A 22,917-nucleotide genomic window follows, 5' to 3' on the forward strand; every position below is an offset into this window, starting at 1 on the left:
TCGGGACCCGCCCACGCCATGAGTCTCTAGATCTAGAGATCGAATGCCTCTGATCAAACCACGGTTTCACATTCCCTTCCGCTTTCTTGCACCCCGAATCATGGCAACAAGCTTCTCCGGCGGCCCAGGTGCCTCCGCCCAGAATGCGAACGGACCTGCCACCAATACTCACACCGTCACGGCATTGGGAAGATGGTCCATCCTGAACAAACAGCTCCCAGCCGTGGAAACAATCAAGACGATCCACGTTTACGACTTCGACAACACTCTGTTCAAGACGCCCCTGCCGAACCCGAAGCTGTGGAACGGCCAGACCCTCGGCAACCTGGCATCACCCGACATCTTCATCAATGGTGGTTGGTGGCACGACTCGCGAATTCTCGCGGCCACAGGCGACGGCGTTGAACGCGAGGAGCCCCGAGCTTGGGAAGGCTGGTGGAACGAGAAGATCGTCGAGCTTGTCAGGCTCAGCATGCAAGAGAAGGAGGCCCTGACCGTCATGTTGACTGGGAGGTCTGAGCGTGGCTTCTCCGACCTATTGAAGCGCGTAGTGGCGGCCAAGGGTCTTGATTTCGACCTGGTCGGGTTGAAGCCCGCCGTGGGACCTCAGAACGAGCGTTTCACCAGCACCATGAACTTCAAGCAGATCTTTCTCGAGTCGCTCATGGAAACCTACAAACAAGCTGAAGAGATCCGCGTTTACGAAGACCGGGTCAAGCACACCCAAGGCTTTCGCAGCTTCTTCACCGACTACAACAGGCGCCAGGAAGGCTACGGGGGAAAGAAGACCCGCGGGCCCATCAACGCCGAGGTCGTACAGGTTGCCGAGATCTCTACTTTCCTGGATCCTGTGGTCGAGGTCGCAGAGATCCAGCATCTCATTAACAGCCACAACGCTCTGCTCAGGCAGAAGCCCTCCCAGCGCGGTCGCAATCAACAGCCTCTGATCATCAAGAAGACCGTCTTCTTTACCAGCTACATGGTCGGCAAGGAGGACACCCAGAAGCTACTCAAGCTGTCCAATTTCCCGAACAGCAATGATTTGAAGGTCCATGGCAACAATATCATGATCTGCCCAAGACCCTGCCCCCAGAGCATCCTCGAAAAGGTGGGCGGCATGGGCGCCAAGATGAAGTGGAAGGTAACTGGCACTGGTTGCTTCGAGAATAATATCTGGGCCGCCTCCGTTGAGCCAGTTCCGCCGAATGCCAAATACCACACCGACAATCCAAGTCCGCTCGTCGTTCTCGCCATCCGGAAGGGTGCACGACCTATGGATGCGGGCAAAATCCAGAACTGGCACCCCGTTCCACCCGAGAAGGCCTACATTCTTGACACCACAGTCAGCGAGAAGGTCTTGCTACGTATCGAGCCCGAAGACCCTAACGAGAACGCTTACGAGAGTTTGTTCGCCAATAAGGCATCTAAGCGCAAGCACACCGGCGACGACAACCATGCCCCTCGCCCTCGTGACAGCAGTGGCAATTTTGCTAACTCTGCCGGAGATCGTGGCGGCTTCAGGGGAGGCCGTGGTGGCCGCGGTGGCTCAAACCGAGGTGGCAACCATACACCCAGTCGTGGATATCGTACCGGCCCTCGTGGCGGCGGCCATCATAAGAATGCTGGTCGCGGCGGCAAAGGTGGCGGACACAATTATCGCTCGCTGGATGACGTTGGCAACCGAGAGAACCAAGCCTACGGTGGGCCCAACTCTGGTGTTTCGTACGACGACAGCTTTCCGTCGCTAGGTGGCGGCTCAAGCTTCAATGCCAATCCGTCACAGCCCCCGTCATCTTCGTTCAATTCATACCAGTCGAATCAACAGCAAGGCAACGCAGGTCGACCCACTGGTGGAAATGGTGGCTTCGGTAATGGACCAGTAGATTTGCAGAATCTCTACTAGAAGAAGTGATTCAGCGATCTTTCTCCATACGTTACGCGGCAGCTTATGCCGACTCGTTGGACTTGATTTTGGTCGTTTTCAACGGAACTTGTACGTTCCAACGATTTTCAACATTGCCCTGGTGTACGATATATATGACTTCATACCCTGTTTGCTTTTAGCATTAAAACTTGCAAGGCGTTGGAAGGGGAAATCACTGGTTTTATATTCTTCGAGGTAATGCTCATCGTGAGGGCACTTTTTAGGAGACCATGGTTTGCGATACGAGCAGGAACACTAGTCCAGCACATACCACAATTAAAACTACTCCATCATCGCAGCTGTGAATTCTCCTGCTGCGCACGTTTTTTTGTCTTCAGGGTTGCTGATTTCACGACAATTGAACAAGATCAAGCTCACCCATGAGGGAGGTGAGCATAAGTGAAGGGCAACTCTAAATATAGTCTTTCGTCACGATCAATCAATTCATATGCTAGGCCAGATTGTAAGGATAAAAAGAGTATCAGGAAACGTGTTTCTCTATTTCTCCACATCATTACGGTCCTTTTTCTCTCTCTCTCTCTCTCTAAACAATCATGCCTGTTGTGTTCCTGGGGGCAGTATCCAGACACACCCGCCAATGGCAGATAGAGGTAGCAAACCTTAGTTTAGTTATTGCTTCTGCAAACAATTCCAAAACAACGCAGATGAGTATCTTACCTTACTCTGGCATCAAAAGTCCGAGACCCAATCATGGACGGAACTCAAAGACCTACAATAGTTCAACAACACTTACAAGCCTCTATGCTCAGAGATTCGAAAAACACGGTCCTCGAAGATCACGAATCCTTACCAGAACCTACAAATAACCGAGGCCCCCAGTCACCGGGGATTTGTGATCAGTGATGGGTCTTGATCATAGGGAGTGGAGGGAGAGAATGAAAAAGAAAAGGAAAAAGAAAGAAAAGGAAAGAGAAAGAAGAAAACCCCTAGGCCTCTACGAGAAACGAACACCAAGGTCAGGTCGGGGGACCAGGTTGCCATTGGCGTGGCTTCCCTGGAACACCTCGCCGGTAATCCTGTCCCACCACAGATTCTTGCTGGCGTCCGTGTGGTCGCGGTCGACGCACTTCAGGTTCTCGCGGGAGCCCGAGTTGACCCGCCCGGCGTGCCGCGTCCCAGACACGCCCGAGGACGGCGACGGCAGCTGCCCGGCTGCCGCGTACGGGTGCTCCCATGGGACGGGCTTGCGGCGGCTGCTGGCGCCGCGGAAAAGTTGTGATAGTCCGAAACACATCTTTGGTGTCGTGGCTTGTTGGGTGTAGAAAGTGGTGGAGTTCAGCTTGGGGGGGTTTGGCGCTCGAGGGGGCGTCGAGATGTGTAGGGATGATTGTCGTATGAACAAAGTTAGCTTTGTCAACCCTTATCGCGGGAAGAAAGAAGAGCGACAAAGTCGGGCGTTATGGGATACTATATATAGGCAGTCACCCCTGCCCTGACAACGGTGTTGTTATTTCACAGGATTTGTCTCAGATGTGGCCTTCTCGATTAATAATGAATTGTTAATCATACAACTTTTGTATTGTTATTAACATATATGCGGTGTGTAATTCAGGTACACCGTGATTTTTAAACCCTTGGATGCTGATGGGTGCACCGCGGTTCCAATCCGGGAATGTTAACTACAAATCTAACTTTCAGGTCCGGGGCGAGCTATAAGGTATTTTCATACCGGGATATTTGGCACGTATGTCTTTTGCACAACACATTACCTTTGTGGATATCTGGCCACAATGGAGGTTGTTACGATCTTCCTTTGTTGACAAACGTGTTGTACGCACGAGGTATTGAGTACGTTCCACACAAACTGCGAAGGTTTCTTCGAGCCTTCTCTGATTGAGAAAAGATGATAGTCGGCACTAGATTTGGATGCATCTTTGAGGTTTGCTGGATCGTACCTCAATACCGTGCAAGAAAATTACAAAATAAACGACTAACGAAAAAGTATTCAGCATACAACCCCGAGATGCAGGAGATTATCCGCTCCGAATTCAAGTACCGCCGCCATCATCACGGTTGCCCATAGACTATCCAGTTTTCGGAACTTTGATCATGTTGCGGTGTCGAATACGGGTCGTCTCGTGGAATTCGGAAAGCTGGGAGATTTGTTAGAGATTCCCACTACTAATTTCTCAAGGTTGTACGGAGCAAAGGCTCGATGCTATATTGGCTACGGAGCGTATGAGACATTGCTTCTTGCCGATTGAGTCACTAATGTTCCTCGCGCCAACAACTGCTTCTGGGTTACACCAACCACATATCACTATCAATTCACCTATATTGCGCATGTTGGGAACCCTATCTATAATCGAGACGGCTCTTATACCTAGAGACCGACTTTCTATGACGAAGTGCACTTCTCTCGTGTGTCAATCTGTCGGAGCCTGCACTTGATAGGATTTTGTCTAGAGCTAGTCGGAATGTTAGTGTCACATCGGGACAAAGGGAGGTGGTGAGAGTAATCAGCTCGCGCTTTATCTCCCACTGTAGGTATTGCGCGTACGCGTGCATGGTTTCGTGAACTTTGCTCCACCAGCCTCGGCTTGTCAACAGGGAGCGCAAGGTTGACTGCCTATTCCAGCTCTAGCCGATCTTATCCAAGAAGATCCCAGGCGGGCGGTAAGGAGTTTGTGTTGGATAGTTATCTCCGGCATAACGGCCGTCATTACAGCATCCATTGACATGTCATATGTAGTACTGCGGTCGGAACTTCGGAACGAGCTTGTAGCTGTGTGTGTCATTATGTTCTCACAAGCATACCGGCGAGTCATAGGGCTGCCCCGCATCAGAGTGATAGAACACAACTCAACTCGGAGCAATACACAACCTATGCTGTTCCACTGCATGATAAGATACCAAGGTTAATCGCATACCCCAAGCTTCCGATACAGATAATCACGAAAGCCGCACATTGTTGGATGCCAACTGGCTCTCTCTAAAGCACTTTTACAGTAGGTTGTAGTATCCTTGAGGCTGTTTTGCGTTATAATGATGGAGTCCATGGGAGCTACTCGACGGTTCTGTGAGTTTTTGCTATGCACCACTTGTGCAAATTCATTCTTGTTCCGCCTTTTCTGTTGAGAAGTTCCTGAAGTACCCAATCGAGCCAATTCGTGGACGTTATAGCCGGCGGGCTGGGGCTTAGGCGCTGGACACAAGGGCGAGGTGATCAGCAAACATAATCCGTTATGCTGGTCCCCGCCAACTAAAAAGCACCTCATCCGGCGATCAGACAAGGGTTCAAAATGGCAAAGTCTTTGATTTCTCAGCCAAGCACCCCAAAATGCATACCGCATCTGCAAAAGGCTTGGTTCTGTCGCAAGAGGTAGCCTGTGCGGTAGCGGCCCAAGATGAGCAACAAGATGGGTGCATACAAATGGAGCTTCGCGTCTTCGCTTCTTCGCCAGACTTGTTAAAGGTTTCTTGGCTGTCCTTTCTTTCAACCGATGCCCTTTTCCTTAGATCATGCAGCTTGTTTGCACTTATCCTACACTTTGTTTCCCCAGAACCCCATGCCCCAAGGTGTCCACTCCTCCCTTCAGTTGAACGATCGTGGATATATCCAGTCCTTACATAATTACTCCAAGAATAACCGACCGACCATTTAACGACGGTTGAAAGGATACACCCGCGTCGCACGCCGGAGTGGCGCGCTCTAATAAAATGGGAGAAACTAACAAGCTAAGCACGTCAGCTAAGCCGAGGGAATTTGACACCGAATCAACGGCCCGCGAATCAGCCTCCAGCCAGTCTAACAATTCGTCCCCTTCACGAACGCCAAACGAGCCAGCAAGACGGGATAGCCAGCACAGCCAACACAGTCATGCAAGTCGCGCATCGCGTGCAAGCCGCGCATCTCATGCCTCTGACGATAGTGACCCGCTCGAACCACTGGAACTGGCGATCTCGCAGGGATACGACGACCACATTAACCGCATCCGGACAGCCACAAGTGTTGGGAGCTCGGCCTCACGTCCGCCTGATTTCGAAGTATCTTTTGACGATGATGACCCAGAAAACCCTCGCAACTGGTCTTTCGGCTATCGCGCATGGGTGACATTCTGCATCTCGTTTACCACCTGGGTTGTAGTTCTCTACAGCACAAGCTACACAGCCACTATTTCCGGCTTGAAGTTGGAGTACAATGTTCAAAGTTCGACTATCGTGACTCTAGGAGTGACTACGTATTTGCTCGGCCTTGCTGTTGGAAGCTTGCTTGTGGCCCCGGCCAGTGAGTTGTGGGGACGCCGGCCAGTCTACATTGTCTGCATGATAATTTTCACTGTGCTTGTGATACCAAGTTGCGTAGCGACATCGCTGGCTGAGATCATCGTAGTAAGATTCTTTGGGTAAGAACCAGCTCACCAAGCACCACTCCCCTTAATCAAATGTCGGGGGTTTGACGCTAACAACCAAACAGCGCTGTGTTCGGCGCGGCTATGATTTCTAACAGCGCAGGGACCGTAGTCGATATCTCAACTGAGGAAACTCGTGCTTTGGTCATGTCGATATGGTCGATCGCGCCGCTTAATGGCCCAGTGACGGGACCGGTCATCGGCGGATTTGTCTTCCAGTACCTCGGTTGGAGATGGGATAACTGGCTTGTACTCATCCTTGCTGGTGTCGGGACCATGACAATGTTCACGGCAAAGGAAACATACTCGCCAATCATCTTGCAGAAAAAGGCTGCTCGCGTACGAAAGGAAATGGAAGACGAGAGGTGGTGGTCCCGATACGACAACAAAGTTTCGCTGCCCGAACTTGTAAAAGTTAACCTCATGCGACCATTCGTCCTCTTCTTCACTGAGCCTATCCTGTGGTTCTTCAACCTCTGGATCTCACTTATCTACGGCATCTTGTACCTGTGTTTCGTCGCCTACCCCATCGTGTTTCAGCAGTACCGTGGTTGGGGTCCAGGCATTTCAGGTCTGGCATTTGTTGGAATCGGCATTGGAACTATGGTAGCCATCCTAAGCGAGCCCTTATTTCGCAAGATCATCAATGCGCACCCCAAAGACCCCAAGACGGGCAGGGTCCCCCCTGAGGCGACAGCAAGAGTTATGATCATCGGGGCCATCCTGACACCCATAGGGCAATTGGTGTTTAGTTGGACTTGCCTTCCAGTCACGATACATTGGGCGATTCCGATTGCATTTGGCATCCCCTTTGGCGCTGGTAACACCATCAGCTTTATTTACGGTAGCAACTACCTGGCTGGCTCATATGGCATCTATGCTGCGTCGGCCCTGGCAGGCAACGCCGTGACGCGAAGCATTTTTGGCGGTACGCTACCGCTCGCTGGACCCAGCATGTATGCCACACTCTCGCCTCAGTGGGCGGGCACGCTTCTAGGGCTGCTGGAGGTGGCCATGATCCCGATCCCCATCATTTTCTACAAGTATGGGGCAAAAATTCGGGCCAAGAGTCCGGCAATCAAACAACTAAGGGAAGATGCAGAGAAGAACGAGCGTCGACTTGAGAAGGCGCAAAGGAGAAAAGAGAAATACGCGGAGGGTTCAGGTCCAATTGGTGACCCCCTGGTCCACGATGTCGAGAAAGAAGCCGGCGCGCAAGCGCATGCGGCGCCGACGAGAACCAAGGACGAGACTGATGTATGAGCATGGCCTGTCTGTGGGGTCTCATTGCAATTCTGAATACGCGGGGACCCGTTGCATATTTCCAGCTTTTAGCGTTTCTACAAGCATTACGAACATTAGTGGACCAGGCACTTGATGCCCGTTATAAACTGGCTCAGAACCTAGCACATGGGCATTAATACATTATCATTTAATTATTTACGTCTAAACGGCCAAAAAGATTCCGAGCATGCCATCATGATTATGCAGAAAGGAAGACAGCGATCATAGCCACAACCGCCGAGGTCACCTTCAAGCCCGGCAGCAGCAGAGCAGCGCCCGAACTATCATCTTGCGTGCCACCAGTAGCTGTGGCCATTGCAGAGCCGGCAGTAGTCGTGGCCGTGCTAGTCGTGTTGGACTCGTCGTCGAGCTGGTAGAACGACGCACCGTCCGTAGCATCGGTCAGGCCCAGCACTCCTCCGGTCGAGTTTAGCGCCTTGCCGCGCACGTAGGTCGACATATCAGATCCGGAGACGTCCACGAGGGTCTCGAAGCCGGTCCTGGTCGCCGACGCGACCTTGGTCCAGTCGGCTGAGCTGTTCGTGCCGTCGGCCGTGTACACCTCCCAGGTGTCAACCTCTGTGGCGCCGTTCCAGGAGAGGTAGACGCCCTCGCCGCTGGCGTCCCAGGAGACGTTGGGGTTGGTGGCAGGCCTGCCAACCCAGCTGGTCAGGGGGTACTTGTAGGCGCGGTACGAGTTGACGGCGTTGTCCACGGCGAACTGGACGTCCATGACCACGGTGCCGTCGGCGGCGAACTCGGCGAAGTAGGGCTGATTGCCGTAGCCCAGGAACCAGTTGGTCGAGGACAGGTCGCCGCAGTCGAGGCACTGCAGGTTGCCCTCGTACCGGGAGTAGGTCGAGTCGCCGTTGTGGAACTCCTGCTCCAGCGTCACCGTCATGGCGTCCTCGTCCACGGCGAGCAGCATGCCCCGCGAGTACGTGTCGTCGTCGTCCCCCTGGTTGTCGAAGATGCTGATGTGCGTGCTGTCGACCCAGCGCGCGTTGTGCTGCCAGTGGAAGTCGGCGTCATCGTCGACGTCAAAGTCCGACTGCCGCCCGTGCAGGCGCCAGATGATGTCGCCCGTCGTGCCGTTGATCTTGTACACCGTCCACATGGTCCGCGACGAGATCAGGTAGTTGCCGTCGCTGTCCTTGGTCACCGAGTTGATGTGAAAGAAATCAAACGGCGTCGTTTCGTCGCCGGCGTCCCCGAGAGTGTTGTACGTCTCGTTCAGGGCCACATGGTCGGTGGCGTTCCACATGAATATCAGCTCGCCGGTTTCGAGATTGATCTCCTGGAAGGAGCCCTCATAGAAATAGCCGTCGCTGGTTCCGTTAACAGAAGTCAGGTCGGCTTGCTTGACGATGTACAGTGTAACCAGAGCGGTGTCATCGTCGGTAATGCGAAACTCGTGGAGGTCGCCAAAGTCCTCATAGCCGACGGGCGAGAAGTGCTTGATCTCGGTGTAGGTTTGGTCGAGGATGTAGTAGGAACCATGGCCGAACCCATCTAAGAGCGTGCCGTTGTAGAAGGTAATGACCGGCTCGCCCTTGTATGTCTGCAGACTGACATCAAATGCCCTGGTATAACCAACGCCGGTCCAAACCAGCGTCCCCAACTTGTCTCCGGGACTCATGTCATAAATGCACGGAGCCATCTGTCCAGAGTCGGACTGGCCATCTACACCAAAGAACACGTATCCATCTGTGATAGCGGACGATGTGTTGGCGTAGATCAGCAGCTCTGGGGGCGTCAAAGCAGGACTTGAGTTGAAGGTTTGGTAAGGGGTTTCTTCGCTGCCATATGTGCCAGAATCGAAGCTGACCGAGTCTATAGCGTTTACTGCATTCAAGAGAGATAGGATACTCGTGGCTGCAAGTGCAGTGTGGCCCATAGTGAAGCCGACCATGATGTTGGGGCGAGAAGACGATAGCGAGTGTCAGGTTCACAATGGAACGTACCTATTGAGAATAATGTCAAGTGGGCAAATCGTCGCGAGTCATCTTCATAATGGGTCCTGGAGCCTATTGTAAGGCCCTTCATCATGCATTTCATATTTACTAAGACTAATCTTGTTAGGCGGGTTGTCCACGTACGCACCCGGAACTCTGGCAGACTTGTAGGCGCGATGTGGATGCTGCTTGTGGGTTCTCGGCAAGAAACTCGAGATCGGAATGGAACCATTCTGGTGAGATTTCGTCATGGTACCATCAACAAGACGATCCATCGATTTGATGATTGAAAGCGTCAGCTTAAGTTGTGCGCGGAGTCGAGCAACCGAGTTCTTGTGAAAGCAGTCTCTTCTCCAGATCATGGAGCCGTAGAAGGGGTGCCGATGAGACCTACGGATTACACACGCGACATGCACGTCAAGCATCACGATCTGGCGCTAGAGATGCTTGAAAATGTTCTAGATTATTTCCGGGAATTAAAAAATGGCTATCCCCACAACGGGACTCTCCTGAATCCATATGGCAGATTACTCTTCTTGGTGTTGTGCCGCCAAAACCATGGGCAATTGTGGTGCGCAGTGGGCCGCCCGAGCTCCAGCGCTTGACCGAGATCCGAATGGCCGACCGATGATGCCGATCCCAAAATCGCTAATAATCAGTCATGCAAATCAGCGGTCTCACCAGTAGTTCTATCGGTGTTTTTCTCTTCCTTTCTTTTCGGTCTGGAAGTACTTTTAAATATCTAGTATACGATCTGACTGGAAATTGGCACACCGCTGCGCCGTATCGAGAAGTAACATATGCGCTGCAGTTCAGCACCACGTTAGTGATATAGACCAGTGTGACGATGCAGATGGTGATCTATTGCAAAAAGATAAACCAAAAAAAATGAGTCAACCAACGAGTCAATCAACGAACGTTCGGTGTTGTATAGTACAGGCCGCGAATAATGCTCTTTGGCAATGACCATCGAGGAAGCGATAGAGCAATAGCCGGGAGATAGCGGAGATATCCCTCCGCCTCGTTGCTCAACCACATAACTGCAAGCCTCAAGGTGCCAGCCACCTCAACCCCGCGCAGCGCTGCAGATACCAAACCTTAACGACGCAACGCGATTGGCACCACAAGTCTCCTTACTTCTGCCATCTGACAGTAACTCGTGAGCTCGGTCCACTGTGCTTATGGTTTTCGACCTAGCTTTCATTTCATCACAATGTCTTCCACTTCACAGCCGAGTCCACAAGCTGCGCAACTTCCTCCACGCCTCTCCCAGCTCTGGTTTGCGGAGAAGCTCTCACGCAAGCAGGACGTATTGACTTATTCCCTGCTGACTCTCGCAACGGGACGTCTGCTCTATATCACCCAGGTGCAACGGCGTAGATTGAAGGGCCCGATGAATGTAGTCGCCCCGCAACTTGTCGTCTGGGCCATCTTCTGGCCTACCGCGCTTGTTTGCTTGAGGTCGGGCATCAAGTGGGCAGACAAGATGGTCGTCAGATCAGGCCTTGACAGACCAGCCGAGGCGAAAAAACACGGCAAGACGGAGAAGGCAGAGATCGACGGAGACGAGAGAAGAGATGCGTGAGTGGATGTACTGACGTGTGTATGGGGAAAATGGAGCGGGAGAGTCATGCCCGATCAAAGTTCATGGTCACCCGGATTGTATAGGTGCAAAAGCAATCACTTCTACGAAGGCGTTAGTCTCTAAGGACTTTCTTACACCACCATTGCCGTCAAATCCCAAGTCGTAGCCCACCGAGGTCAGCTTCATAATACGCCCTGTCACCATGTACAAGGAGCGAGCGGTGACACCACGCCATAACTCGACCCCCGCCAGATCGTCTATGGGGTAACCGCTCTTCCGCGGCATGTCTTATCCCGCAGCACCACACACCGCGCGACTACTTGCTTCTTCTGCAAGTCACGAGAGGTAGAATGTTTCCCATCGAAGACATTGAACCTTCGACATCGCAATTCAGCGAGCCTGCACTCCTGATGGGCACATGTTCTTGGCTAGTTCGTAGCAACGCCCGACGACCTAGATCAATGTCCGCTGAAATTCGTCCTGATGCTGGTATTTTGGGGAGATATAAACTCATCGCTCCTCGGGCAGATTAATTGCAACTACACCCATGATAGGAGCAATTTAAAGTAATGAGCCCAGTGAGCGTGAGCTGCTTCTGCTGCTGGCTCAGCTATTCAGTATCATCGTCAAGGAAGCTGTCGTCGGGCCTCAATCCTGTTCTCGGTCCGTTGACTGTGCCGCAAGAGCTGCTAAGTGGAGATGATTTAGGTATACACCTCTTGAAGTAGGAAGGGATACAACTAGCTATAGGTACAACTACCAGAATGCTAATCCTTGGAAATTTACTGCCCAAAATGTTGATTCGTAAGCCGAATGTCGTGGAGAAGAGAAGAGAAAAGCCTTACAAAGAAGGAGAAAGAAAGGAAGAAATGAAAAAAAGGGGGTATTTGAAAACAAATTTGAACAAAGGAAAGAAAGAACCTCAAAACCCTTAAAATATGGTTCATATGCTTTTCATGTTCCATTGATGTGATATGATTTCAATTATGATGCAAATGTAGAAAGCTACGATGATATATTAGCCAGTATCTGAACTTTTCCAAGAAACCAGCCATGCAGCCATCTTCCGGCAATTACAGCAAGGGAGTATATCCACCATGTTGAAAGACAGCCAAACTAGCAAATAGCCATGCGCCAACCCCCCTTTGGCCCGTCCATTCCTCACAAGATGCCCAGCCCAACATCACTAGACCCAAACTCCACCATCTTGCCATTCGCAAGCTTGAGCCCACCACTTCCGGACGTTGACCTGGCCATGTTCTCTCCACCAACATCTCCTCCCTTCCCAGCCTCGGTCGCCGATCCGGGGCCAGGAATCCCAGTGAAAGCACCCCCAGCACCCCTCAGGTCCGGGCTTCCTCGAGGGCTCGACCTGCTCTCCAGCCCACCACCTGTCACCAACCTCCCACCGGCGCTCTCCGCCCTACGGTGAAGCGTCGATGTGTCACCGCTGCGGCGGCGCCGACCGAAACGCCGGAAGAAGTTGGGCCGCGAGGGGTCCTCGTGCACCACCTGCTGAACGACCTGACCGGGATAGACGCCGCCGCCGCTGCCTGCCCTACGGCGGCCGCGGTGGGTGTCGTGGTAGATTTGGTAGCTCGTGGGCTCGACGTCGAAGCCGGCCGGTCCCAGACGGGGGCTTGGTTCCGTCTCCACGATGCTTGGGCGTCTGCTCCGGGGGCGCTGCATGTTCTGCACACCAGGCGAGCTGGGTGCTGAGCCGCTGGCTTGTAGCATCATTGGGCTGGTGCCGACTAGGGGGCTCCTGTTGCGGAGTGGTTGGGAGTGCGCTGAGCCGTGGCTATTTGATGATTGATGGGATGCATTGCGGCTCATCGGCTGGCTCCAGTAGCCCTGAGGATAGTGTTCCGCTCGCGCGTCTGATGTGGCCCGAGGCGGTGGATGGATAGATACGGAGGGTCGCTCTGGTTGCCCAGATGTAGTCGCGTGTGGATAAGGTGGACTTGGTGGCCGGCTTAGAGGGTAAGGCCGAACGGAGGGTAATGAGTGCGTCAAGTGCTCGTATTCATCCTCGTAGATGGCGGATTGATCGAGTCGTCCATAGAAAGAATTGTGCTGTACATTCCTGCTATTTGGACCAGAGTGTAGGCTGCTCGTTGTATTGACCTCGATTGGTATCGGTGGAGGAGGCGGGAATGGACTAATGTGCTGCGTAGGACTTGACCTTGCCGAGCGTGTTGGCTGACCAGACGAACGTCTTGATCCTGGCAGAGAAGGTTGGCCCACAGTAGAGAGCTCATCTGAAATTCCTATCGATGGCGGCGAATTCAAGACCGGTGGTAATGCGGCACTCGTAAGCGGATCCGCCGTAAGCGGGCTTGATACCTTGATAGGAGCGAGTCCTTCCGTTGATATGGGTTTGTCAGTCTGCTCTTTGAGACGCAGAAGCGTCGCCGCGGTATAACTCGAGGAGGGTGGAGGTGATGTGCCCATGACGCTCGAAAAGGTTGGTGTCGGATGATTTTCGTCAAACGCTGTATTGGCCTGCGCGTCGCTGTATGAAGGTCTGCCAGGAACAATCTTGGGTCGTGCCAGGGTTGTGTTACCACTCAACGATGAGCGGCTTTGGTCTCTCGCCATTGTTCCGCCTCTCCTTGGTGTTGGAGAAGCCGAGGAAATTTTATTAAGAGTCATTTCAGCGTCACTACTGGCCGTAATATAGTTGCTGCCGGATGAATTTGATCTTCCACCTTGCTGAGGTGTTGCCGCGGGAAGGCCAATAACCCCCCGCACTGTTTCTCTGCTAAGACTGACTCGGGGATCGCTCAGTATCTGCGGTGATGCTCGCCAGGCACCAGCAGTATCATGATAACGGCGCTCAGAGTGTCGCTTAACGGTCCTGTGACTCGTATGAGAAATGTGCGATTCGTCATCCTCTGGAACTGATATGGACTCAAAGATCTCTGTCGGTGCTGGCTGCGGTGTAACAGTCCTTGATATCTCACCGTCATCTGGTGGAAGAATACCGTATGGGAAGGCGACGTGCCAATGGTAGGGATTGTAGTCAGTTGGAGAATATGGGGTAGGCGACTCCAGAGGAGCATTGCTCTCATCGTACATAGGCATCTCCACCAAGCTACCGTTGCTCGGTGGAGTTGACGAGTCTAGTTCTGACAGGCTACTGGTACGCTCGAACACTGACACAGTTAGTACCTCTCCAGAGGCCGAATCCAGTGTGCGTTGTCGTTTGGTGAGTTGCTCGATCCGAAACTGAATGCCGTCCAAACGGGCCTCAAGTAGTTCTCGACTGTCGTAGAGCTCAGGGTACTTCCGTTCGAACCGGTCCAGGTACGTGCCCAGCTTTTTGCCATGAATTGAGAATCTTAGGTAATCTTCTGGCATTCCAGTCGCTGAGTCTTCCTGAATCCTGCGGTGACTTTCGTCGAAAGCATGACAGAAAACACGAATTGCCCGTTCAAGCCAAAAGTGCGCAAGCTTTTCTTCGGCCAGCACATCAACAAAAAATGCTTGGACGATACCATGAATTCTAAGGATATCCAGAGTATCTTGTGCCATGTCGACACTTCGAGAGCTTCGACCACTGGATGACGATGCTTCGTCGTTCTCGTTGCGTTCTAGTAGCGCAAACGCGATCAAGACTTTGAATGTTCCATTCAGTGATCCTTTCCTCGTCTCCGGGTCCCAGGTCTTGACAGGTGTTTCCCTAGTCAGTGCCTTCAATCCTGTGATAAGATTAATTTGCGATTCTCGGAGTCTGTTTCTGAGGAAGTCAAATACCTAGACCCAGCATCTCCACTGGAACGTGCTGACTATAGAACGCGAGTATGGACATCAAGTTGAGAGCTGCCACGTTACCTCTATGTTGAAGCTGCTCGCGAACCGCTCTGTATGCTGGCAATTTCCCAACCTTCGGCCGACTCTTGTAAGAACGAAGATATTTTGAGAGCGGCTCTCTCGTGGCTTTCAGCTGCAGAGCGGCCACATGTATCATAAGTGGCAGGCGGTCCATGAGCTGCACCAACTCCATAGCACGACTCAGATCGTCCTGATTCCATGGCTGCTTCTTTCCCATCTCTTCTAGCAGTAACTCCTGGGCTTCTCGGGGTGTTAAGGAATCAAGAGCGATGATCTGCGGGTTATCGAACTGGTAGTCTTCGCCAGCTGTCCTTTCGGTAGAAGTGAAGATGATGCTGGTGTTCTTTGCAAAAGGAATGAAATCCTCGAGACCAGGCAGGTCAAAGTGAATGCCATCTAGAACCAGAAGCCAGCCCTCGTTCCTACTAAGCCACCCCTGCACTGCCTTGACCATTTTCTGGATGTCGTTAAACTCATCAAGATCGAGGCCCTGGACTTCCTTGAGCTGTACGGTCTTGGCTATGTCCCAATAGCCGTATTCAAGCTCCTGCAACGATTTCGATCTTATCCAGAAGATGCCACCTGGGTATTGGTACTTGTGCTCGAACACATACTGCCGTGCAAGGTGCGTTTTGCCACCACCTGGCATACTTTGAATAAGTACAGACGAAGTGCCTCGAGATCTCCGGCCACGATCCATCAGCCTCCTGTGTAGTTCTTTCAATTCTTGGTCTCGGCCTTTGAAGAAGGTGTTCGGTTTGAAAACTAAGGGCTTGACAAATATCGGTTCTCTTGATAGGTCTTGGTCCGTCGAGTCTTGCGAGGGTGGTTCCAGATCGGTGTCGTTCGGATCCGACTCCGTTAACAATTTCTTATCTGCACCAGCAATCTTGGCAGGGGACTTGGGGTCGGTAGGGGAATTAATCTGATTATTAGGGTCTTGATCTATAAATGCAACACAAATCAGTCCGAGTCCAACACGATCATGAACGCCCGATCGTGCTTGCGCTCCTCTCCATAGCCTCCTCAATTTCGTAGGGCAAATGAGAGCTACCAGAGCTACGCTGTGGCAATAGAGGTTGCGATGTGCCCAACATGGGAATAAGGGACGAACTGGGTGACGTACTTGGTCCTGGTCCTGCTTCGAGTTGAGTTTGTTTGAGCTGTGAAGATTAGTGCGTGCTTCTCAAAGGATGATTCAGACATGCTAGGTAGGACAAAACTAACCCAAGGCTTCATCCGCTCCGCGATCTCATGCTGCGCTCTTGCTAATTTCTCATCCTCCTCCACGCGCCACCTCGTCGAGATGACATCAGGAGCCTCAATAACCCAGTCTCTGATCGAGGTGGCTACTGTTCTATAACCAGGTGCATTCTTGCTGTCGAACTTGCACATGCCTGAGTGGGTTGCCTCAATCGCGAAATAACCTACGCCTGGTAGCTGCGGACTTGCAGATTGCGAATCGACAACAAGCATCTTGGTACCCTTCAAGTCAGTTGCATGGTTCTCATGAGCAAACATAATCTTGAACCGTTGGTAAATGTCAAGAAAGTGGTTGTTGATGTTCTGCAGCGTCTCGTTGTCTTTCTTCAGTGTTCTAAGCAGCACAGGCTCCGAATGCCAGAATGCCCGGGGCACCACGGCATCAGACATGGCTTGCAGCATCACGGCCCATGCCCCCATGTCTGAGCCCGAATGCGGCGTACCGAGGAAGATTATGCCGTAGGTTGAGACATATATCCCACGGTAGTCCTCATGTTGTGATGACTTGAGATCGTTCGAGTATAAGAGGGCCCGCTTGAGCAATATACCGCCGAGACTATGGCAGACCCAGATTATAGGGTTCTTCGAGGACATTTCATCTTTGCGATAGTGCGTCAAGCTGGTAACCAACGTTTGCGCATGCATATATATGAAGTTGTCGCTCGGGCTGCCGCCATGCTTCTTCGAGTAGACGTCCGCATTGTACCCGTACACCAAAACATTGGCCTTGGCATCCCTCAAAGAACTCGGTAGGAGGTCGCTAGGCCAAAATGTCCCATTTTTAGCAGTCCATGTCTTCTGCGGCTCGCCGTTTAGACCGTGGATCAGGACCACGTCGACCTTGGCATCGGGATGTGTGTATACAGCCGTCGTCTCGAAGCGCGAGATTTGTTTGTTGATCGAGCCCTGTACAATACATGGAGTCAGTAAAGGGTTCATGGCGTGATTGGCGAGGCCCTGGGACGGTTCGGTCCGCCGATGCATGACTCTGACTCAGCACTTGCAGGTAAGTCTAAACATCGCAACATAACTCCAGATCGAGTTCAAGGCCGAGCAAGACTGCCTGACAAACTGTTGGTGCGAAGCCACAGCTCCCGACGAAATGCAGTTTCTGCGTGCTCCACGGCTGGACTCCAGGAAATATACAAGATATGCAAAGGCGTTTGGAAAACTACTTACCATGCTTGCGAATGGGCACGGCCCAGTGATTTTGCGTGTTTCCCTTCTCAGTTATATGCTTGTTGTATGAGCATGAAGACAGATTCACGAAAGAATAGGAAGTACATGTGCGGACATGGCTTATAAAGTAACAGGGTGTCCAGCACGCCTCAATCTTATGTAGTACGATGCATTGACAGACGCAGGCACCAAAATCCACATGTACTTGCGCCTCTAGGAACACGAATCAGTCGTCGAGGAAGTAGAGGTCAGCCAAACGAGAGCTTTGAGACAGTGCCTTCGTAGGATCGCCGGGCTGTTTCCCCAGGCAGAGCAGTCAAAAGGCCTGTGTATAGATCCGCTGATTCGCGAGGTACACCGGACTGGGCTAGGGATTGTGGTTTTGAGGGAGGAGCAGTGTAACCAGTTACTTCGTGCGACAGGGAGGAATAGGGAGATATTGGGGCATTACGTGGGCGATGTCACGAGGCACTTCAGTGACACACCTGATTGTGAGGCACCTGTGTTTTTGGCAGAAGCAATCCAGGATGTGAAGTCATGCCCGTCGAGGTGGCAGCTGAGCCCCCTCAAGGCAGAAGAGCTAGCCGTTAACGGGCATAGTCAAGCCAAGCGGCATCGCGGCACACCATCTCGGGGCGGGAAGCAAGGGTTGTGTGGATCCTGGGGGAGGCACTTTAATTTTGTCACAAGAAGCGAGCACTGTTCTGCGGGCGGTGTTGTTTTGCGATGCGAAGGTAATCCGCAATGGAGGAATGGTTCCTGTTCTGACAGAGCGAGATGATGCACGCGAGTCGAAACGGATTTCTCAAAATAGACTCACGTACTACATTGTTTGCCATTTCGCACGAGTGCGGGCTGCCGCAGTCTGTGGAATTGTCACCACATAGCCTCGAGGCAGCCCAATTTCCACTTTCGTGTTCACCGAGGTTCAACGCGAGTTTAAACAGTGCAGTGGTCATACTCTTGATAAGGACACAAACGTTTCAACCCCCCAGTTCCACAGCAGACCTAGCAGAAAAGCTTAACCTTATAGCCGGAATGGGACAACGGGAATGGCGCTGAATTATGGCCGGCGCACTGGCACAGAGCCCATGTATGTATGGAGATGGACCTGACTGAGGTACGGATCTGTCGATAGCGTCGCTAGATAGCACAGTCCAAGTCGTCTCGACAGTGTGAGTGCTTTGGATGACCACTTTCTCGTGGTGGTGTGGGGTCATGTTAGTGCCGAGCAGTTTGCACCTGAGGATCAAGACTCGGTTCAACGGTATCTGGTCAGACTGTTGCTTGCATCGGTATCTTTGTTCGGTCAGGAGTGTCGTAGTCGACACATTATAGTCGGCCTGCAGACATTTCTACAAATGGATTGGTTCCGTCTTTCGGCAGTTGGCACACCCTACAATCCAAGTTCAGCCACCAGGGGCAGTTGATCATGGATCTGCCAATAGTCTTTTAGGAGTACCAAGTATCCTAGGAACTAAACAACAGTATGCATGAGAGAATGACTTGGTTGATGGTACAACTGTCGGTTCTTAATTCAGGGTCACCCAATCAATTGTCCAAGCTGACAGGAGCCACAAGATTGAGATCTCGGGAAACTGAGATGGCTTCGGCACATGGCAGCAAGCGCGTTAAAGCTTCGAAATGCACAACCGCAACCGGGTACTTACTATGCTACTATGGAAGTCCTCTAAAATATGGTTGCGAATGCTTTCCCGTACAGAACCGTGGACTGTTGTGCTCAACGGTTACTTGCAAGATCTCGTATTCTGCGTGCTCATAGTTTTGCTACCAGTAAACCGGAAGTGTCAAGTCAACGTTGCATGTGTCGCAACTGAGGCCGTAAGGTGGCCCTTGGGAAAGCTCTGACTCACGCTTTGCCCAGTGGTCTCATCTGCGGTTGAGTCACAATAACAATCGTTGCCACTTGGATTATACAGCCTTTTTGTAGATTCAACAGGTCCAGTGAAATCTATGGGGCAAAACAAGAGCTGCAAGTTCAAGCTCGGTATCGAATTCGGGAATGTGTGCGGCATAGTAGTGGAGGAGCTGAATGCGGAGCCTCATCAAGGTGTTTCGACGGGAAATGCTCCGCGGCTAGCATTCCCAGGCAGGTCTCAAGGGTACATACAATGACGTCGATGACGCATCATCTGTCCTTTGGTGCAAGCATAAGAACATATTCTCTGGTACTTTGACCGAGTTCAATGAGATCCCTGTCCTGCAGTTCCAGGTATCTGCTGTCCGGAATTCTCTTGGAGTTGAGCTTAGTCCCATTTGCGCTTTCAAGGTCGATTAGATAGGGCTTGACTTTGCCTATCCTGTCGCCATACTCATTTCGCTTCTCAAGATACCGGAACTGGATGACAGCATGTTGTTTGCTGATACTAGGGTGCTCCGCAGCGATATCGATGACAGCCATTTCTCTGCCCATGAGCCAGCAGGTACGCGCGTTCAACTCGATAGTGTCGATGATGTCTTGGCCTTTGAACACAAATAGTTTCCATTGGTCTTTCGGTGAAGGCTTTCGCGCCTCCGGAGGCTCATGGTATTTGAGCACAATGGTTGATCCGTCTGCCTGGGCAATCGAGTTTGAGGCAGCCGCTAGTGCGCCCGAGTTGCTGTAGTTGGGCTTTTCTATCTCCTTTGGCGGTTCCTCTCCTTTTTCGATGGCGAATGAGGCATCTTGTGAAGGTAGAGGGCCGCTGCGCTTCACCATTTCTTTGCCTCGCCCCCCGTCGTTGTCTTCCTCGTCGCGACGCTTTCTGCGCGGCCCATCTCCATCCCTTCTTCTTCTTCCAGGCTCTTGGTGGCTATTTGGAGATCTGCGACTTCGGTATGCGTCTTCCGTGTCTCGATCTGTCCGCCTATTGCTATCTCGGTGTCGTTCTCTGTTGCGTGGCGGCGAGGCGCGTTGGCGCGGATCCGGAGGTGGTGGTGATTTTGATCGTCTGTTGTCTCTTCTTGCTCTGTCTCCTGATCTGCTTCTATCTCTTCTATCTCTTCTTTTCTCACGACCAGAGCCACCGCCTTGTGATCTTGTTCTAGAGTCACGCTCGTGTCCGTCGTCGTATCGCGACCGACGAGGTGGCGGCGACGCGCTGGCAGAGCCCATCTTCGGTGGGCAGCTTCTTCTGAGGCTGAATAAAGCGGTTGATATAACTGCAGGAAGCTTGGGTGGTGAGTGTGAAAACAGTTTAGGCTGCAGGTACAAGAAGTGGTAGCTTGAGTTTTCGTCTTATGTGATGCTTCAATTTCAAATGACGGAATTTCGTAGCAAAACTGAAGCTTGGAGAATCCCGGCTGCAGAAGCTTACAGTAGCACTGAAGAGCCCGGAGTTAGCGACTACAGTACGGACAAATTTCAGTGCCCCACCAAGGTGCAGATCCGCAAAAAGGTGCTGAGAAGAAGCTGCCCGCCCTCAGCGTCTTACCTCGGTTTTCTTCACACTCACTTGGCAAATCACCTAACCTACCTTGCTGTCTCGCTTTCTACAATCTGGACCCGACGTTGTGTTCTTGATATTGTGTTCATTAACATTATAATCTACTTGAAGAACTATTTTTCCCAAGCGTGTAAGGAATGTTCCTCAGATCTTTTGTCTCATCCAAGTCGTGAAAGGAGCGTATGCCTATGCCTACGCCTGCGCCTATGCCGATGCCTATGCAAGTCCCAAGCTCTACGCTATAAGTAATGAAGTCCACACAAACACCAGTACCATGCTTTGATCATCGTGCATTAACCGTGCGCTCAATGACTGGCACTGATTTGAAACATCACACTGCTGCGCCTGCGCGTACAAGCACATGAACAGCTCTTCTGAACCGTCCTCTGCCTCCTAAGCAATTGGGTATGTGGTCCTTGTCGTTTGGGACGTATTGCACTGGTAGTAGTACGAGTTCCAGTTCGGGTTGCTGTCACCATCTTGGGTCACTGGCGCATCTTCGCAGACGTTCAAAGGAGCTTCTGTCCGGTCTTTCTCGCATGCATCATCCGAGTATAGCAACACTAATAAGAGGGTCAGAATAACTCTTTGACTAGTATATCTGTTTCTGATAACCTACGTTTGCAGTTGGAAGCTGTCGAGTTCGCCGTAATAGCTTGTAGCTGAATGGAAACATATCCGAGTGGTGACACGTTGGCGGCGTCCTGCTGTAGGTTGTAGCATACGTTTGACTGGTCTGTATCGATGGTGTAGAAGCCCTGGTTCAAATCGAAGCAACCTGTCGCTGAAAACACTCTGAACTGTGCAAGGCGAGGGTTCGTGATTCCTTGCCGTGAGATGAGGGCAGCAGGTGCTGCGAGCGTGCTTGTGGCCAGCGATGCCAATGTGGTGAGCAAAGTGAGCTGCATTGTGAATAGGTAGAATGGTAAAATGCGTAAAAAGATGTTCTTGATCTACTTTCAAATGAACGAGGGAAAAAATTCTTAACGTTTCTTGTGGCTTGCGGTGTTGGAGAATATGCTTTGCTGAGAGCTCGATATGAAGTCAACAAACGTCCAGCCCCATGACCCTATATATCCGGCCTAAACCTTCTTCACGACGTCAGCACTTTCCACTTTAGAGACCTGTTTTGCTTCGATCCTCACATCGGTACCACAATTCTTACGTCTTTTTGTTCACAAGACACAAAATACAACGTAACTCGTGCATTCCCAACCTCTTAGACCGCAAGATCGTTGTGCGATGACATGCACTTCTTCCTCGGGACGAGATGGCCATGCCGCCGTTTGCTTCATGCAACGGGCTCCCAAGACAAACAGATTTAGGCGCTCCTCCCCCAATCGGAAATCAAAGGGCTCACCTAGTGGCTCAAAGGGATCTCCTAGCGGAAGCATTAAATCTCCTACCGTGCAAGCTTAGTTGACACCGCCACCAGTAATGCGGGCACCCGATGGTTGGGCCATGAATACGAACATGATCATCCCACACTTGCCGGGACTAAGCGGAGCTAGTCTCCGCTAAAAATGGAAACTGGATCTACGACTGCCGGTCTGGCCGGGTCTGCCGCTTCGTTTATGCCACTTAGACGAGAGCCATGAGGCGGCAGAAGTACTCTATCGGATGATTAGGGCGGTTCTACTCTACACATTTCATCATGTTGAGCCTTGTGCCAGTAGTGGGAGATCTGGTGCAGATACGAAGCTGACAAGGAACATTAAGCTCCACGTTTGCATCGAGTGCTTATGACATGCAGGCAGTGGTCTTACAACAGTACAATGTCCTGCGCGAAAGCATTGAACTACGTATGCTGATGGGTGACTATAGCTCTGCCTATCCTACGTCGCCGGAATGAACCAATAGTTGTGTGGTGTCCATATTCTTCACGACTTGGATAAATGAAACTATTTACTATCACTTTCTCTAACCATCGTGCATATCTAGACAAGTCCACGTCATAGCATAAGGTCCCCTGTTCGTTTGCCAGTATTCCCAATGCAAGACTACTATGTAACAATAACCACCTTCCCAGCAACATATCACAAGCGATGCACAGCCAAGAAATCGCCATAGA

At 51.7% G+C, this 22,917-nt stretch overlaps 8 protein-coding genes across 8 annotated transcripts; 4 read left to right on the top strand and 4 right to left on the bottom strand.

Moving 5' to 3' along the window:
- Nucleotides 1-133: 133 nt before the first annotated feature.
- On the top strand, nt 134-1,747 carry BKA67DRAFT_506729 (uncharacterized protein; the record flags this gene model as incomplete). Its single annotated transcript, XM_046097141.1, has 1 exon — nt 134-1,747. A coding segment is annotated over one exon (1,614 nt), but the record flags the coding sequence as incomplete, so codon positions are not given.
- A 2,063-nt stretch (nt 1,748-3,810) lies between these two features.
- Nucleotides 3,811-4,685, top strand: BKA67DRAFT_568428 (uncharacterized protein). The gene has a single exon (XM_046103032.1). The coding sequence runs from the start codon at nt 4,124-4,126 to the stop codon at nt 4,334-4,336; it is 213 nt and encodes a 70-aa protein (XP_045957329.1). The 5' UTR covers nt 3,811-4,123; the 3' UTR covers nt 4,337-4,685.
- A 920-nt stretch (nt 4,686-5,605) lies between these two features.
- Nucleotides 5,606-7,560, top strand: BKA67DRAFT_593120 (major facilitator superfamily domain-containing protein; the record flags this gene model as incomplete). Its single annotated transcript, XM_046104907.1, has 2 exons — nt 5,606-6,291; nt 6,363-7,560. 2 exons carry the CDS (start codon nt 5,606-5,608, stop codon nt 7,558-7,560), a joined length of 1,884 nt encoding a protein of 627 aa, XP_045957330.1.
- Nucleotides 7,561-7,780: 220 nt separating this feature from the next.
- BKA67DRAFT_519574 (ASST-domain-containing protein) lies at nt 7,781-9,220 on the bottom strand (the record flags this gene model as incomplete). The annotated part of the gene is made up of 1 exon (XM_046098107.1): nt 7,781-9,220. The coding sequence occupies one exon, from the start codon at nt 9,218-9,220 to the stop codon at nt 7,781-7,783; it is 1,440 nt and encodes a 479-aa protein (XP_045957331.1).
- A 1,529-nt stretch (nt 9,221-10,749) lies between these two features.
- Nucleotides 10,750-11,121, top strand: BKA67DRAFT_659699 (uncharacterized protein; the record flags this gene model as incomplete). Its single annotated transcript, XM_046107497.1, has 1 exon — nt 10,750-11,121. The coding sequence occupies one exon, from the start codon at nt 10,750-10,752 to the stop codon at nt 11,119-11,121; it is 372 nt and encodes a 123-aa protein (XP_045957332.1).
- A 1,161-nt stretch (nt 11,122-12,282) lies between these two features.
- On the bottom strand, nt 12,283-17,205 carry BKA67DRAFT_659700 (uncharacterized protein; the record flags this gene model as incomplete). Its single annotated transcript, XM_046107498.1, has 4 exons — nt 12,283-14,825; nt 14,881-15,903; nt 16,085-16,121; nt 16,186-17,205. The coding sequence occupies 4 exons, from the start codon at nt 17,203-17,205 to the stop codon at nt 12,283-12,285; spliced, it is 4,623 nt and encodes a 1,540-aa protein (XP_045957333.1).
- A 2,365-nt stretch (nt 17,206-19,570) lies between these two features.
- Nucleotides 19,571-20,038, bottom strand: BKA67DRAFT_491599 (SMAD/FHA domain-containing protein; the record flags this gene model as incomplete). Its single annotated transcript, XM_046096988.1, has 1 exon — nt 19,571-20,038. A coding segment is annotated over one exon (468 nt), but the record flags the coding sequence as incomplete, so codon positions are not given.
- A 1,201-nt stretch (nt 20,039-21,239) lies between these two features.
- On the bottom strand, nt 21,240-21,754 carry BKA67DRAFT_659702 (uncharacterized protein; the record flags this gene model as incomplete). Its single annotated transcript, XM_046107499.1, has 2 exons — nt 21,240-21,409; nt 21,466-21,754. 2 exons carry the CDS (start codon nt 21,752-21,754, stop codon nt 21,240-21,242), a joined length of 459 nt encoding a protein of 152 aa, XP_045957335.1.
- Between the last annotated feature and the right edge of the window lie 1,163 nt (nt 21,755-22,917).

This window comes from Truncatella angustata, assembly GCF_020726525.1.
Source record: "Truncatella angustata strain MPI-SDFR-AT-0073 chromosome Unknown BKA67scaffold_5, whole genome shotgun sequence".
Taxonomy (NCBI): Eukaryota; Fungi; Ascomycota; class Sordariomycetes; order Amphisphaeriales; family Sporocadaceae; genus Truncatella; species Truncatella angustata.